This window comes from Dermacentor silvarum, chromosome 3 (genome assembly GCF_013339745.2).
Source record: "Dermacentor silvarum isolate Dsil-2018 chromosome 3, BIME_Dsil_1.4, whole genome shotgun sequence".
In the NCBI taxonomy this organism is placed as follows: domain Eukaryota; kingdom Metazoa; phylum Arthropoda; class Arachnida; order Ixodida; family Ixodidae; genus Dermacentor; species Dermacentor silvarum.
Window position 1 is genome coordinate 62,611,390 of NC_051156.1, and position 16,390 is coordinate 62,627,779.

General features: G+C 47.2%; 1 protein-coding gene across 1 annotated transcript in view; it reads left to right on the forward strand.

Moving 5' to 3' along the window:
• Positions 1-757: 757 nt before the first annotated feature.
• The window catches only part of LOC125944490 (uncharacterized), a 32,768-nt gene continuing 17,135 nt past the window's right edge, over positions 758-16,390 (forward strand). Inside the window, exons 1-2 of the mRNA XM_049664992.1 lie at positions 758-1,183; positions 6,541-6,698. Coding sequence (XP_049520949.1) covers positions 1,067-1,183; positions 6,541-6,698 — 275 coding nt within the window. The 5' untranslated portion in view covers positions 758-1,066. The remainder of the gene's footprint in view (positions 1,184-6,540; positions 6,699-16,390) is intronic.

A 16,390-nucleotide genomic window follows, 5' to 3' on the forward strand; every position in this document is an offset into this window, starting at 1 on the left:
AATGCACCGAGGCAACAAACGACACTAAATGCAGTTTGCAGTTGCAAAGGCACTGTGGTTAAAAATTATGTTTTCTGTCCGAACAACGAGTGCTGAAAATCTGCAACAAAATGCATTACTGCTCCAGTTATTACGTTTCTTCATTGTGGAGAAATGCAGCACGGGAAAATTTCAATATCAGCACCAATGCAATCACATTTTCAGTCCGCATTTCTCAAAAATATTGCTAGGCACAAACCCATCTGAAGCGTATGGTTTGGGTACTCGCCGGCTTCAATTCCACAATTGCAACGTACCCCCTAACATCGGCATTTTAAAAGATAATTAGTGGAATTTTGTTATTTATTATTTCGCATTGGCCATTATCGAACCCTTTCTGATGTCCGCTAGACTGCTGCCAAGCTTATTCAGCACAAGTTGTCATTTATCTCAAACTCTCTTTTGGTAATCACTGAAATGGTCGAGGCCATCAACTGGGGGTATAAAAATCTATTATATTTCTAACTGCACTGCAATGCAGTCGGCACGTTAGGGACAAGTCAGTCAGCGGGGCTAGGTTGAAAGCTACAGCGGTTGCTGCAACTGTGTCATGCCAGCTGCAAAACTCAGCAGCGCTCTTTCCACAAAGAGTAAAAAAAGCAAAGAAATATTTATTTCCACGTGCGTTTCTATCAGTAAATGTAGGACGCCAAAGCCTGCAGTACAAGCTGCGCTTTCGTCTTTCCGCGTCAGTACACGTGTGCTCCTACACTGGGCCCATATGGGCGCATCCTGCAGAAATTCTGCGCCGCATCCCGCCGAATAATTTTTTCTATAGCATTCATCCTCGTGTTACAACATGCTGACAGCATTCATCCACGTGTTACGAAATGCTGATAACAGTGGTAAAGCTGGCAACCAAAAAATAAAGGCAGCAAGGTATTCAGTTTTAAATACCGAGCGCAGGATACACCAACCGTTTATTTCATAATTTCGTCGTCCCGCCGCATACTTAAAGCAGGGAGTTCGTGAAGTCGCCACGTTAGCTGTTGCAGACCACTCAACGCTGATATTAAGATCGCTGGAAATGGCTACCTCTGCATCGGTCATGATCTCGTGGTTCATGATCACTGCTTCTCTGGTACGAGCTCAAGATTTTCCTGAAAGACAACCGGAGCTTGGCGTTTATCAAGACGAATCCGAGGTAAATGATCTCGCGTTTAAACAGCAGTAGCATATTCAGTATAAACCTAGACATCCACTCTGAGTAGGCCTCGCAGACCAGCTCGCTGCCTGTGTAAGTTTACATGACGCCAGTGGAGTTGAGCAGTACGTAGGGCACATTTCTGAAAGCATGTGTGAAGGCAGCGCGCACATATTTTGATAGAGAATATAAGTATTTCCACGGCGCTTTTACGCATGCTTTTGAGGTGGGTTTCAGACAGGGACAATATCACTGGAGCAATTAATCACTATCTCCAAGCAGTCAAGTTGTGAATTACGTAAATAACTAACTATAGTCGAGTACAACTTTAGAAGGCAGCGGCAATTGCCCCTCAAAGGCAGATGCACACATGCCTCCACCAATAGGCACGCACTCTAGACTGGCGTCATGTGCCGGGCGGCCATTGACCTCGCCGATGAAGAACATGGCAACACGTGCTTCGAACTGGGCTGAGTCGCACCAGCGGGACTATTTCTTTAGTCACGGAGGCAATCGGCTGCCACGCTTGGGTCATCTGGGCGGGGCCTCTACTGTCTTCTTAAGTTGTACCTAACTATAAGTTAGTTCATTATTTAACTAATGATTGAGTTAGGACACGTGCTGAAATCGCAAACTTGAACCCCCGAGCAGTACTGAAGTCATGTCTTCTTATCAGAAATTCAAAGACCATGCACACTCGAGTTATCCATTCAAACCAACTAAACAATGCACTGTCATTGCAGTTCTTATCGTTAACTTCTCAAGCGAGGATTTCGAGAATCTGTGAATTGGAACGCCTGTATTTAATAGTACATTTTGAGGACGGATGTCTCGGAAGTGATGCTAACCTTAAGATTTACTGCTAGGCAAACGACTTCGCAGCTGTACATCTTCAATTTTCTATTTCAGTAGGTATCATGAGTGAAATATATTTGTACAAGTTATTCTTTTTAAGTGGCTGCCTAGAAATTGTGACTTTTTGGCCAAGTATAATTCTTACCTCTTCAGGTAAGGCACTCTCTTTTTGTTCTTTGTAAGTGCATATAGACTTGAATTCACTTTTTACCCAGTGGTTGTTTTTGTGCCTACTGCTGACTTGTAGGGGTGGTGAGGCCCGTCGTGCGGTGAATAATTTCGCTTCGTTTTATTGCAAAAGCAATTATATGAACACTCCAGGCGTATTTTTGCCGTCGGCGTCGCCGTGATGTTCCGTATGAAGTCCAAGGGCGATAACACCGTCGCCGGGCGCTGTTTGCTGTATGTGCGAGTGAAAGCGTGTGAGAGGAGCCGACGATCGCGGCTAAATGTAGCACGCGCAAGGGAGAAAAAGTGACCCTGGGGTGATGGGCGAGAGGGAGGGAGGGGGGGGCGGCGTGGTGCTCTGACAGCAACTGGGCATTTCGCGCCCGCACGCAAGGGGAACCGACAATCGCGGCTCAACTCAACCTCGCACGCGCATGGGGGGAAAGCGGAGAGGCGGCGCGGTAGGGAGGGGGGCGACGTCTTACTCCGGCACCAACGGCGTACTTTGCTTGGCCGCGCCCGATCGCGTGCGCCTTATCTTGAAAGCGATTTGCAAACAGCTCATACCTCTGTGCGTACTGTGTTCTCTTCACTAAGTTTGCGTTGAAGCGATAGACAACAGCACGTAGGTCACTTTGCTCGCTGCAGCTGCCGCGCTTCCTCACGTCAGCGCTTTGACAGCGAGTGTCCGAGGTCATCGAGTGTGATGCGTTCATGTTTGCTTGTGCGCGCTGACACCATGCTTGTTATTTCAGTTAGTAAGCGAATGTTTCTCAAGTTTGCACGGCCGCTAAACTGCTATCCCTACTTCGTATAGCTGTCTACTAACTTGCTATTTCAATCCATGCTTGGCCTTTCGGGCGAACTTGTGACTTCTTTTTGTTATACTAGAACGTACGTTTGCCCGGTAAGTACGTTTTTTCTCGCGTTCCGTCTTTCCCTGCCGCCATCCTCTACTGTAATTAAACAACAAACGGCAGATGCTAAGTGATAGTACTTACAACGAATAGAAGTATTGCTACGGTGAAGACAAGTTTCTACCCATAACTCCGAAGCGTGCTAGGAGTCGAACCCACATCCGCAAGTCGACGCCGGTATCTATCAGACACTTGCGTCACTCTCATGGATTGCCAACTGCTGTCGTCAGATACCTGCCCCGTTTTTCATTTGACTCAATTCCAACGACAAAAGAAAGTCGCAGTTGCGCCCGAACAGCGAAGCATCGATTGCGCTCCCAAATTACTTGACATCTATACGAAGAACAGTTATTTTATCAGCCGTTTAAACTTGCCAATCTTCGCTGACTAACAAATTAATAAGCATGGTGTCAGCGCGCACAGTCCAACATGAACACACAGCACTCGATGACCGCGGGCACTCGCTGTGAAAACGCTGGCTTGAGGACGCGCGGCCAGAGCAGTGAGCGAAGCGACCTTCGTGCTGTCTATCGCTTCAACGCAAACAGAGCGGCGAAAACGCAGCACGCACAAAGGCATGAGCCGTACTCGCATCTAAACTCTGCCCCCAACGCAGATCGCTTCCAAGATAGGGCGTACGTGGCCGCGCAATACGCAGCTGCTGCTGGAATACAACGCCGCCCCCACTCCCTCCGCCGCGGTCGCTTACGCGCGACGAAAGACGGCGCGCTTCCTCGCCGCTTTCCTCCTTGTGCACGCGGGATTGAGCCGCAATCGTTCGGCTCCCCTCACATGCTTTCACTCGCATATACAGCATACCGGCTCGCAGCGTACTCGGCCTTGAACTTTATGCGGAACATTGCTGGCGACGCCAACGGAAAAATGCGCCTGGAGTGTCTATATAATTGCTATCGCAATAAAGAATGTTACTGGCTTACAAAGGGTGTGACATTCAATTTGCCTGCAGGTTAGTGTATCCTAACTTCCTTTTACTTGGAGAATGTTATATTGCAGCTCAGAGTTGTATATTTACTGCCAGAAGTAAGTTCTTGTAAGGTTTTATATATTATGAACTGGCCATCGACGCTATACTGATAAACTCACAGTTGACTGTAATAGCAGTATATTTCGCATAATGAAGGCAATTATTAGTAAAGAAAATATTCGACGTGGTCAAACTTGACAAGCTACCTTGGTTTCTATTGAAGTACATGAAACGTCTGTCCAATTCTGTTGTCGCTTCTATAGTGCAGCTCACATCCAAATTATCTGCGCGTTTGTATTAAGCAAAATATTTGCAACCTCGCCGTCTGCGTCATAACAAAAGAACGTGAAAAGTTGTACAACGGACAATAAATCGCGGAGCGACAAATACTAGACCGAACCTTACTTTCACGTCGCTACTGTAATAAACCAGTCGCTACATAGCGCGCACGTCTTCTGCGTGCTCAACTGGAAGTATTGCTAATAAAATAGCAAACCACAATTTCCACCTGTTAAATCCTAACAGGTAATGCACGAATGTGCTTTGATAGCACTGAAAAGAAAATCCTAGGACACCTAAGCATTTCTTATCAGTTGTGAATGCGCAAGCATTATTGTCACCCGCCGCGGTGGCTTAGGGGCTACGGTGTTGCGCTGCTAAGGGTCGATTCGCAGGATTAAAGCGCCCCCGCGGCTGGCCGCATTTGGATGGGACGAAATGCAAAAACGCCCGTGTCCTGTGCATTGGGGGCACGTTAAAGATCCCCTGGTGGTCAAAATTAATCAAGAGACCCGCACTACGGCTTGCCTCATAATCAAATTGTGATTTTGGCACGTAAAACCCCAGAATTAATAAAGCATTATTGCTCAATTCAATGGCCGCTGAGCGGTCTTCGAGTGGTCCGCGCGGGCAAGCGAGCGCGTTCAGGTGCTTGGCCACGCCTCCTAGATAGCGCAAGGCCAGTGCACTTCCATCCGGGACGTCACGCTTCCTTGCCCGACTGCCATATAATCTAATGGGGACGCTCCCGTGTAAGCTGCAATGATTTCGACTTCACCGCTTCTGTCACGCCGGGCTTGGAAATGAAAATGTCGGTCCTAGTAGCATATGAAGTCATAAAGCAGAGTGTACAGGCCTGCTATCTAGGAGGCGCTGGTCTAGCCCACTGGGTAAGGACACTCGTCTTCTGAGCGTGGGGTGGTAGGTCCGAAACTCAGTACCGCCAATATTTTTTTTCTTTCGAATTTGTTCTGTATTTTCATACATTAATTTCTTTATGGCGTTTCTCGACGAGAAGTTAGAGCGCAGGCGAGAGCTTGCGCGGGCAAGGAACGCACGGATAACAGAGGCTGGCGAGAGCGACCGTATTGAGGGCATGCCCTCTCCCTTCACGCAACACCTGGCGTGCCAGCGCCCGCATATGTTGTTCCCTTTCGATCGCTCCGCCGACGCGTGCACGCGTCGTGGCCTCGCAGCCAGTAGGAATTTTGGTGCCATTTCCCTGATACAGGCACCGGCTTTTTCGCTCAAACACTGACTTGATGCTTTGGCATCAAAATCTTTTGAAGAGGGCGACATTGTTGGGCATTATTAACTGATCCATCATCGCTGTGTATGTTTTCTGATACTTTTGTTGTTCACGTTGTTGCTTTTAGAGTTTCTTCCTAATGTCGATTTGATGGTTTGACTGTGATGCGCCAGCATCACTGCGTGTGCATCTGTTTATGTACAAAACTCTCGGCTTAAGTGTACAAAGCTATGTGTGACTGTGCCGCCTCCTAAGATAGGAGTTCACGTTTGTCTGCCATGATCTCCCTTCATCGTGTCAATAAAAGAGGTTTTCAGAAGTTGGGTTTATTCATGCCAGGCCACCTCGGTTTTGCGCACTCAAATGTTCTACCAATACACCTAGAGATCATTGTCGTATGTGGGTGAATCGAGAGACAACAAAATCTTGTGCCGAATTCACAAATATTTGCGTTCATAAGCGCTTTTCGTCCATTAGTAGGCCACCTTAAATAATAATACGTCCTAGATCAGGATTGTCTCGAATTTTCGATTAAGAACTACTCTAGCCTATGAGGCTTTTGTGAATACCAACCCACGGGCCAAATTCAAAAAGCTTTTGATTCCTAAGTGCTCTATTCCATTGGCCAGTCGCCTACAATATGCACAGCATCAGGAGTTGCTGACCGTTTTTTACAACATATCAAGTAAGATCTTTTTGTGAATACTGGCCCTGGATTATTGTTCGTCGTGGTATTGCCGCTGTGGGAGAATGTCCTTTCACTTGGATGCAGGTATGTAAAAAAAAAGCTTTTCTCATAGAACAAGAAAATATAGCAACGTACGTACAAAGCTTCTAGACACAATTATGAAGTATCTTGAAAAAAAAAACATTATCGCCGTATGTCCTTACTTTGCTTTCACAGTGCTTCCCTTTCCAAGGAACCTTGTACGAGGTGTACAGAAATTTCGAAGAGGACAAGTATTACGGAGGCAAAGCGAAATGCGTTCGTGGCTCTCAATCCGGCGACGGTAAAGACGGCAGCTATCCAGTCATGATCGAATTTGGAGACGGCGGAGTCATGTATGTGGCACATTTTCGTTTTTTCTTAATTTACATCACGCGTCGTTTCCCATTCAGAACCTAAACATCTTGATGATAGCAGTTCTTCAGTCTTACTGTAATAAATCATCCAGAAAGCAGAATATAACCCCGGCTTCATCTGATAAAGTAATGTTCCTTCTTATCCCACAACTCTCAGTACACATTTTCTCCCAGTTGTGCACCTGCGAAGTGAAAGTGTACTTGTGTCGATTCAATACTAGATTGAAAGAAAAAAGTAATCAAAATTTGGCAAAGACGGTTGTTATGTGCCAGACAGCGATGAAAGTAGGTGGCGCGGTGTAGAAAACATTTAATACAGCAATGGGCTCACGCGAGAATACGTGGATGTTATATACATATCACTACTTGTTGCCTGGACTAGTTAGTACAGGCTTATAGCGATGTAATAGGTCAATTGGTTTCGCCACTCGTCAGTCCACGTGCCGCAGCGACGCGGAGATGTCTGCGCAGTGGGCAAAGAGTGGCGAGAAAAAATATGGTTCAGTACACGAGCAGCGGCAACCCTCCGCCAGTTCAGTATCATCGTAGTGCCCTCTTACTTGTCAAATTCTTACCGCGGATAGTCACTCAGTACGACAGCTTGCGGCCTTAAAGAAGTTTTAGGCTACTACAGGGTACAAAAACCCCGATATGATTACGAGGCGCACCTTAGTGAGAGACTCCGAATAAATTTGGACCACCTCCTGTTATTTACCTTGCACCCAGTGCACTGTGTACGGGTGTTCTTGCATTTCGCCCCCATCTAAATGCGGCCGCCACGGTCGGTATTTAATCCCGCGCCCTCGGGCTTAGCAGTGACACGTCAAACAACTATATGCCATCAGGTTGGGTTTGTTTGTGGCCTTAGATGTCAGCCAGCGAACCTCAGAGATACATCAGCGGTGGCCTAGCGGTAGAGCACCAGCCTCGTATGAGGGAGGTATTGACTTGAAATCCCGGTGGCGCCGAAACCCACCGATCTTTTAGGGGCGAAGCTCCTTAGGGTGTGGGTCTGTCCCTCCTCTGTAGTATGTAGTAGTAGTAGTAGTCGTAGTAGGTAGCCACGTCTACTTTTATGAAAAAAAAAAAGAATTCCGAAAGTTGCGTCCGTAGCGCGGAATCGAACCAGGGACCGCTCGCTTCCGAACGCGCGGCGCTAACCACTACGCCACGAAGCTTTTTTTTTTCTTTATTGCCACATTGAACAGCACAATTGCACAAAAACATACATTCGAGGGAAAAGACTCCTGGAACTGGCTTCGCGCTATCCCGTTAATATTCGGGCATGTTTAACAATGCTCCAACTCTTGGGAGCCATTCCGGCTCTGGGGTATGAAACTGGTACACAGTAATAATTCTATTAATGCTTTCCTTGAAATATAGCCGTATCGGTTTCGCGTCTATGTCAGCGTTCTGCACTGCCATCCTAGATCGCCATAGCTGTCCAGGCCCAGGAGCATAATGAGGTCAAATGGAATACCATCCTCATGTTCAACTGGCAAAAATCGTATACCGAATGAGTCCACAGGTAGGTCTTTCTTGGGAGTACGTTGTAAGATGTCCCAGAAGAAAAATGCTTCATTACAGTCTAGGAATACGTGCTCGATCGTTTCTGGCTTCCGACAAATGAAACAGTGAGTCCCCCAAGGTACGAAAAATCCCTTTTCTTCCAAATAAGTTTTCACATCTAATGTATTTGTATGCAGTTTGAAGAAAAATGTTTTAACTCCTCCTGGTACACTCATGCTTTCCACTCGTTTAAGAACGTTTGCCCATGGTACGGCACAGCATTGTGATCTATACAGAAGAACTGGTAAGACAATGTCACACAGATCCTTGTATAGATTTTTCCGCGACACAGTCCAAAGATAGTCCAATGAAAAACGAGCTTGCAGGAAAATACATGACAGGTAGACCTTTTTTAGGTATCCACCCAGGCCACCCGGCATACTTTCCGACGTGACTACAAAGTTTCGTAATACTCTCCCTAGTCTAACTTGACAAACAGTTCGTAAAAAGGGGTCTGGTACATCGCGAAAAAACATGAATCGGTTTACTAACTGTCTTATATAGAGGTGCGACAGACTCAATCCTCCGTAGCGCACACGTCGAAACAGGTTGGTTCGCCGTGTGCGCTCCCACGTAGATCCCCAAATGAAAACGGCAAGAACTCTATGCAACGTTTGCACATTCGCGCGTGAACAATGAATTACTTGCATTATGTACCAAAGCTTGCCTATTAAAAACAAATTACGCATCGTTGCTCTCGCAAAAATTGACCAGTAAAAACTCTTAAGGTTATCAGCCTTTTCGCGCACTTCGACAACTTTCCGCCGCCACAAAGGCTCACTGTCCTTGTAATTTTCCAAGGGCACTCCTAAATAGGGTGCTGGAGTAGTATCCCACCTGACGTTGCAGAACATGTTTGGGGTCGTTGGCCAGTTTCCATGCCAAAATCCCAAGCACTTTCCCCAGTTGATTGCGCTGCCACTAACCTCACAGAAATCTTTAACAACTTTAACGGCATTAATGATGCTTTCATGATCAGCACAAAATAGTGCTATGTCGTCAGCATATGCAAGCAGACGTACTTCCGCTGCATGGAGACGGAATCCTCGTATAGTGGAGCTATTGATTATGCTCAAACAAAAGGATTCAATGTACATGGAAAAAAGCAATGGCGAGAGAGGGCATCCCTGACGTACCGAGCGTTCCACTTTCATGCGCGCTCCAACCACCTTATTTACTATCAAACGCGTCGTGCAACCTCTATACGCCATGGCGACACCCTCTCTTAAAACGGATCCAACGTTCACGTGTTGTAATATCGCCAACAGTATATCGTGAGGTACTCTATCAAAGGCTTTTTCAAGATCTAGCTGTAGCATTGCAATGCTGTCAGAATTAGCATCACAACACTCCAGAACGGAACGGGCTGTATGTATATTTGTAACTATTGATCGACCTTTTATGCCACAAGTTTGGTGTTCACCGACTAATTCTTCTATTACAGTTTGTAGCCTCTTGGCAAGAATTTTCATGAATATTTTGTAGTCTATGTTTGTAAGTGATATCGGTCTGTACGAAGTAACTTGCATGAGCTTATTCTTGTCTTTAACCTTAGGTATAAGAACAGTGTTTGACGCACGAAATGATGTTGGAAGAACTGACATATCGAAAGCCTCGTTAAAGAGTGACACTAAGACTACAGCTACTTTTTCCCTTAGAACCTTATACAATGATGCTGTAAGCCCATCTGGGCCCGGGGATTTCCCAGGATTGAGATCATTAATAGCTTTCTTGACCTCTTCCAGTGAGATCGGCATTTCCAAATTTTCTTTCGTCTCATCGCTTACTCGCGGCATTAGAGTCAGAAGTTTATTTTTAAATGCGTCTACGTCGACTTCAATGCACGAATATAATGCACTGTAGTATTCATAAAACGCTCTTTGGATGCCTTCCTTATCTGTAATAACAGCGTTTTTCCACTCTACTTTTGCTATTTCGTTAAGGTGCGCGCAACGTTTTTCCAATCCTAGTGCGCGCTTGGTAGGGAACTCCCCACTCATTAAGCGCTCGGACCGAGCTCTGACTACTGCGCCTTCGTACTTCTCCCTATCTATGACTTCCAATTTCTGCTTTATGGTACTTATGTCTTCTGTAAACGTTCCGGGCTGTCTGCACTCTTCTGAAATAACGTGCTTAGGTTGGCTCGGAGCACCTTTTCTACACTTTCTTGCTTGTGCTTTATGGCACCTGACCTTTCAATGGCCTTCATTTTTACTTCTTGCTTAAAGAGCTCCCCGTGTTCCCCAACTTTTTTATAATATCCTTTGTCAAATTTCGCGATTGCGTTTGTGACATACCTTATAAAAACGTCGTCTTTTAAAAGCTTATCATTAGGTTTCCAATTTTCCCAAACAAATTTACACGTTTTATCATTTCTTTTTCCGACACGGAATGTTACGAGGCAGTGATCGCTAAATGATACCGGCTGAACCCGATATTCTCCGATCAACGGTACTAAATCTGCCGATAAATAGGCGCGGTCCAACCGCGCGTGGCTTTGACCTTGAAAATGGGTAAAGCGAATATCATTCCCAAACCCACAACATTCACCCACGTCTTCCAAACAATGCTGACTGAAGATATTATTTAAAGAAACAACACTGACATCTCTATAAGGGGTGGAGCTGGTTTTGTCGTTTGCCATGCATACGCAATTGAAGTCACCAATGACAATTACAAACTGATCTGTAACACAGTAGTTACTGATAGCTTCAAACATTTCTTTTCTCTGTTCCGCGTTTGTATATCCATAAACGCATATTATTCGCCTATTGCGTTCAAATAATGTGATGTCACAAACAATGAAATGGCCTAAATTGCATGTCACCACTTTCTCTACAACTGCACCCAATATTCTACGTATCATCAGCACACACCCCGCCGACTTTCCCACTGCATGACACACACATACATCGTACCGACTAGTAAAGAGGCGCACCATACTATCCGTCTGTTCTTGACTTTCGATTTTAGTTTCTTGAACTGCTACAATGTCCAAATCTTTTTCAGTAATTACCCTGTAAAGCTGATTTTGCCTCCTTCTTGAGGCCAGCCCTCTGACGTTTAATGTCGCTACAAGCATATGGTTTTCAAAGGTAGCCATATTTAGTTTTGTTATTGCAGCCAGGCAAACAGTATGGTGCTCACCTTAACATACAGACTAACATCCCGCGTGGTGCTGATGAAACAGTATTTACGACTTCTCAGTGTCGTCGCGGGGAAGCGACGACGAGCGTTGCGCTCTGGTATGGTATGGTATGAAGAACTTTATTTGGGTCCTGAGGAATCAGTCTAGGACTGATGCGGGCCGCTCCCACGTCGGGACAGAGAGGCCGAGCCCCTCTGCCGCCACACGGGCCCTCTGGACACCCCCGAGTTGGTCCGCCAGCACTTCACTGTGCAGCACTGGTGACACGCGGCTTTTTCCCAGCGACGCCCCACTCCCGTTCCGGCTGACGGAGTCGCTGCTCCTGAAGAACGCTGGTTGCGCCGTCATGGCGACGCTTAGATGACGTGCTGTCCAGATCCATCGACGCTGCGTGGTCGTCTTCCACACTTGCCGACACGTCGCCCACCTCTTCAGCTTCTGCCATCGATGTTCCATTGAAGCAGCGGAACCACTAGCTCGCGTCAGCACATGGTCACGCTGTTTCTCGCTAGACGCGACGCCTCCGTCCTTCGCGTCTGTCGCCGTACTCGCTGAGCCTCCTCGGTTGCAGCAGACAGAGACGCTGGCTTTTGTCCCTGGCTACCTTCTTGGGCGCCACTCACATTAGCTGCGTCTGCTCCTGTCTCAGCGTCTGAGGCCGCGTTCGCAGCAGCCTGTTCCGCTTCATCTTCGTCCATTACCAACTCGCTGCTTTCTGCCGTTCCTCGAAAAGCAGCTCGAGCATAGGACCTTGCACATTCCGCCTCTTCGTGCCCATAAGTACGGCACTTAGTGCATCTGGGCACTTTACAGTCACGGCGGATGTGTCCTGTAGCACGACAGCGTAGACAGATGGGCGCACGGCCTGGCACTATGACGAGTACTGTTCCGTTTCCGATGCGCATTTGAAGGGGGCGCAGTAGAGATAGAAGGGGGCGCAGTAGAGAATTCACGCGTGGTCTCTGGGCGCCTCTTCCATAAACACAGACTGGCTTGTTGAAGAGCATCCGCCGCGGCCATGGTAGGTAAGTGCTGCCGCCGGGTACTAAATGTAAAATAGGTGCAACCGCGCTCCCGGTCTGGTGCTCAGCCATTATGATACCCCAGTGCTTAGATAGAGGCATTTTTCTACATCCCGAAGGCGTTCCTACCTCCATAGGTGCATTTGTGGCGCCACATGGGAAATTGCCGCATTGTGAGCGTCCTGACCTTCTCTTCCAACTCACCGAGTGGTCACGTTGAGATCGCGAGTCTTTCGACAGGTGTTCAAGGCGCGGGCTCATTTTATTGCGATAGCAATTATATCGACACTCCAAAGCAGATTTCTGCCGTCGGCGTCGTCGTCGCCGTCGCCGTGAGGTTCCGTATCATGTCAACGGCGATGAAATCGTCGCCGCGCTCCGGACGCTGTATGTGCGAGTGAAAGGACGCGAGGGACGCGCGCTTTCACGGAGAGTGAACGCACGTCGGAGAGCAAACGCGCGTTCTGCGCCGTGCTCCCTGAAGGGCTGCAGAATTAAGCGTCTCTTTCCTCCTTTCCATATATAGAGAACAAACGCAACTTTTTCCGTCGCGCGAAAGGTTGTGGGGGGACGGGAGGGAGGTGAGGCGACGCTTAGCTGCGGCACCAAATACGTATTTACATAAAAACGCCGCGTGCGTTCGGTGCGAACGCGGGCAAAACGCCGACGGCGTCGGCAACAGTTCTGTGCGTTGCTGGTGCTGCTGCATGTCCAAGTTTACACGGCTGATAAAACTACTATCCTTACTCCGTATAGCTCCCTGCTAATTTGCTATCGCAATTGGTGCTTCGCCTTTCGGGTGAAACTGCGACAAATTTTTTTAACCGTACCGCTCCTGAGGAAGACTTCAAAGCTCATTAAAGTATGATAGTGGAGCACTAGCTCCTTGAACATTTCTTACAGGTTTGTTTTAGGGGCGAAGCTCCTTACGCCGTGGGTCAGTCTCTCCTCCGTTGTAGCCACCTCGTCTAGTTCGTGAAGTGATCACTAGATGGCGTTGGTGACTCTCACGAGTGAAGCCGACGGGAGCGGACGTGTCGAGTCGAGGTGCCATTTCTGCGCAGCAGGTGCAGCGTGCCAAAGAGATAAGTTTTGTTATTTTATATTGGACTTTTTGGTTTTTTAGGAGGGTTAGCTTAGCCAAGCATTCTTTATAATTATTTTAAGGCTTTCTCATTTTCTTGGTCTTCTCGCTTAGATAAAAGTAGGTAAAGAAATTTTTTTTCCCACATCTACGCCTTGTTAGTACGAGATGATGGCTGGTACTAGGGGGAACCCACGCGTGCGTTGTTCTGAGTGCGAGCGTTCCTACGCGCTGGAAGAAACGCGGTTTAAGTCAGCACGCGAAGCGAATGGTGCAGATTTTATCTGTAGGATGTGTGTGCGAGGGTCGCGGCTAGACCGCCTAGAGCAAGACAAGGATAAGTTAGCTAAGCGGGTTGGAAAGCTAGAAAAGGAACTTGAAATCGAGCAGAAGCAGAGGAAGGAGGCAGAAGAAAAGCTAGCTAACGCAGAAATCCAGCTGAGCGCCACCATTCTGCAAAGCAATGATGAACGCATCGAGGCGAGCACCGCGAACGGAGCTGGCTCCGATGCGAGTGCAGAGACAGCCGAACCCGCCACGCCGGGAAGCAGTGGCGGAAACGTCAGTGATAATCACGAAGGGGATACCACTGACGCGGCCGGGGAAGAAAACAAAGCCAAGGGCAAGGATAAGAAAGGAGGGGAGGGCATTGTGACTTCGGGGGCAGCTTTCGGCGATGAGGGGAAAGGAAAGCGTCGAGTTGTCTTTGTTGGGGATTCCAACATGCGTAAAGTAGAACCGGCGATAGCAGAGAGGGTAGGGGCAGACGAACGAGTCCAGGTTAGCGCGCTTCCCGGAAAGCCGATTAGAGAGGTGATAGCGAAGGCCAAGGAACGCATGTGGGACACAATGGAGGAGAGACACCTAGTGGTGATAATGGGCGGAGTGATTGACGTACTGAACGGACGAGGAGCAGGAATCACAAAGCAAATAGCCAAAGGGGTCACCGACCTGCGGAATGTTTCAAAAGAAGTACAAATCGCGGTGTGCACGGTGCCAGAGGTTGAAAGGCAGGGTTATAAAATTGAAAGGGCAGTTCTTGCAGTAAACAGGGAAATTTGGACTCTAGCTAAAGCAATGAATTTTACGGTCATTGACATCAACCGAGAAGTGCACCGAGCAGGCCGCGAAGGCGTGACGGGATACATTTTAGTGAAAGTGTAGCAACACCGGTCGGAAGTCGATTCGCGGCACGAGCTGTAGCTTTTTTAGGCGGGCCCCAGGCAATCAGGAAGCAGGATTGAGTATTGAACATAGCGAAACACCAGTAAAGGGCAGAATTAGGCGACCAGGAGTCAGGAAAAGATGCAGAAAGGATAAGAATAGAGAAGGTAAAATTTGCTACATTAACGTGCAGGGTGGTCGTAAGCAGGAAAAATGGCTGGAAATTCAAACGCAACTGAATGATGAAGCGATTAGCGTGTACGCCTTGACCGAAACGCATCTACGAGATTGGAGCAGCCGCCTGTTATTGACAACTTTGTATGGGAAGGGTGCAACAGAATGACCGGGTCAAGGAAAGGCGGAGGCGTAGGCGTACTAATTAGGCGAGGTCTGAAGTGGCGAAGGGTAACGAGACATGTAAAGAGCATTTATGGATTAGTGGTACATGGCAAGGTAAAAAGACGTGGCTGGGAGTAGCTTACTTATGGACAGGTAGTGATAGCAGGGAAAAAAATAAGGAATTGGTCGATTGCATTAGAAGCGATATTAATGAGTTCAGTAACTCGGGCCAGGTGATATTACTGGGAGATATGAACGCGCACATGGACGATTTAGACGGATATACTGATTACAACGGCTCTCTAGTGCTGGATTTGTGTGATGAACAGAACCTTATAGTAGTTAACAGGGAGAATGAGTGTCATGGACAGGTAACGTGGCAATGCGGAAACAGGCAGTCATGTATCGACTACGCCTTAGTCTCAGAAATGGTCTACGAACAACTGGAACAAATGATAATAGACGAAAATGGAAAAAATAGCCTAAGAAGCGATCATAGACGTTTAGCATTAAAGTTTGGGAGAGATACCAGCGCAGAACATGAACCAATAGCCTCAGAGTTTTTAAAAATGAATGACGAGTAAATAACAGAGATCGCAAACAACATAGAGAAGAAAATTGAGGCTTTTCCTACAGCAGTCTGGGAATATAAGGAACTGGTGGAGGTTATGCAGCATGAAATAAGGCGGACACGGTAATACAATTGTTGGATTGGAAAGAAGAAACCACGTAAGTGGTGGAACAAGAAATTAAACAAGCTATAGAAGAGCGTAAAGAGGCATCTAGGGTTCATCGAGAAGCCAAAAGTTGGGATTACAAGAAGAAGAGGTGCTCTTAGATGGAATACATACAGAGAAAAAAAAAGGTTGCGAGTGAGCTCGTGCAAGAGAAAATTAAATGCGCAAGTGAACGTTGGGTGCATAACATTCACAAAAGAGACAAAGGCGCCCCAAAAAGATTCTGGAATCATATAAAAGCACTCGGAGCTCCAACTAGAAACTCGCAAACGGCTATAAGGGATGAAGACGGTAACATCTATGAAGGCGATGATGCACTGCGGTATATCACAGACGTTATCAGGCATAACTTCGGTACGAGAAAAAGTGTAGTTCAGACAACAGATCCAGCAACAACAGAGAGGCTTGAGAGATCAAAATTCAGCATAGAAAGCTTCTATTGGAAAAAGGCAGCAGAAAATGTCCCTAACACGGCAGCAGGACCCGATGAAATCCCAATACAGCTAATCAAAAACCTCGGTCCAAAAAGCAAGGCACTGCTGGACTAATGCCATAGAGCAAGTGATTAGAACAAAGAATATTCCGTTGGATGGCGTGAAAGCAAGATG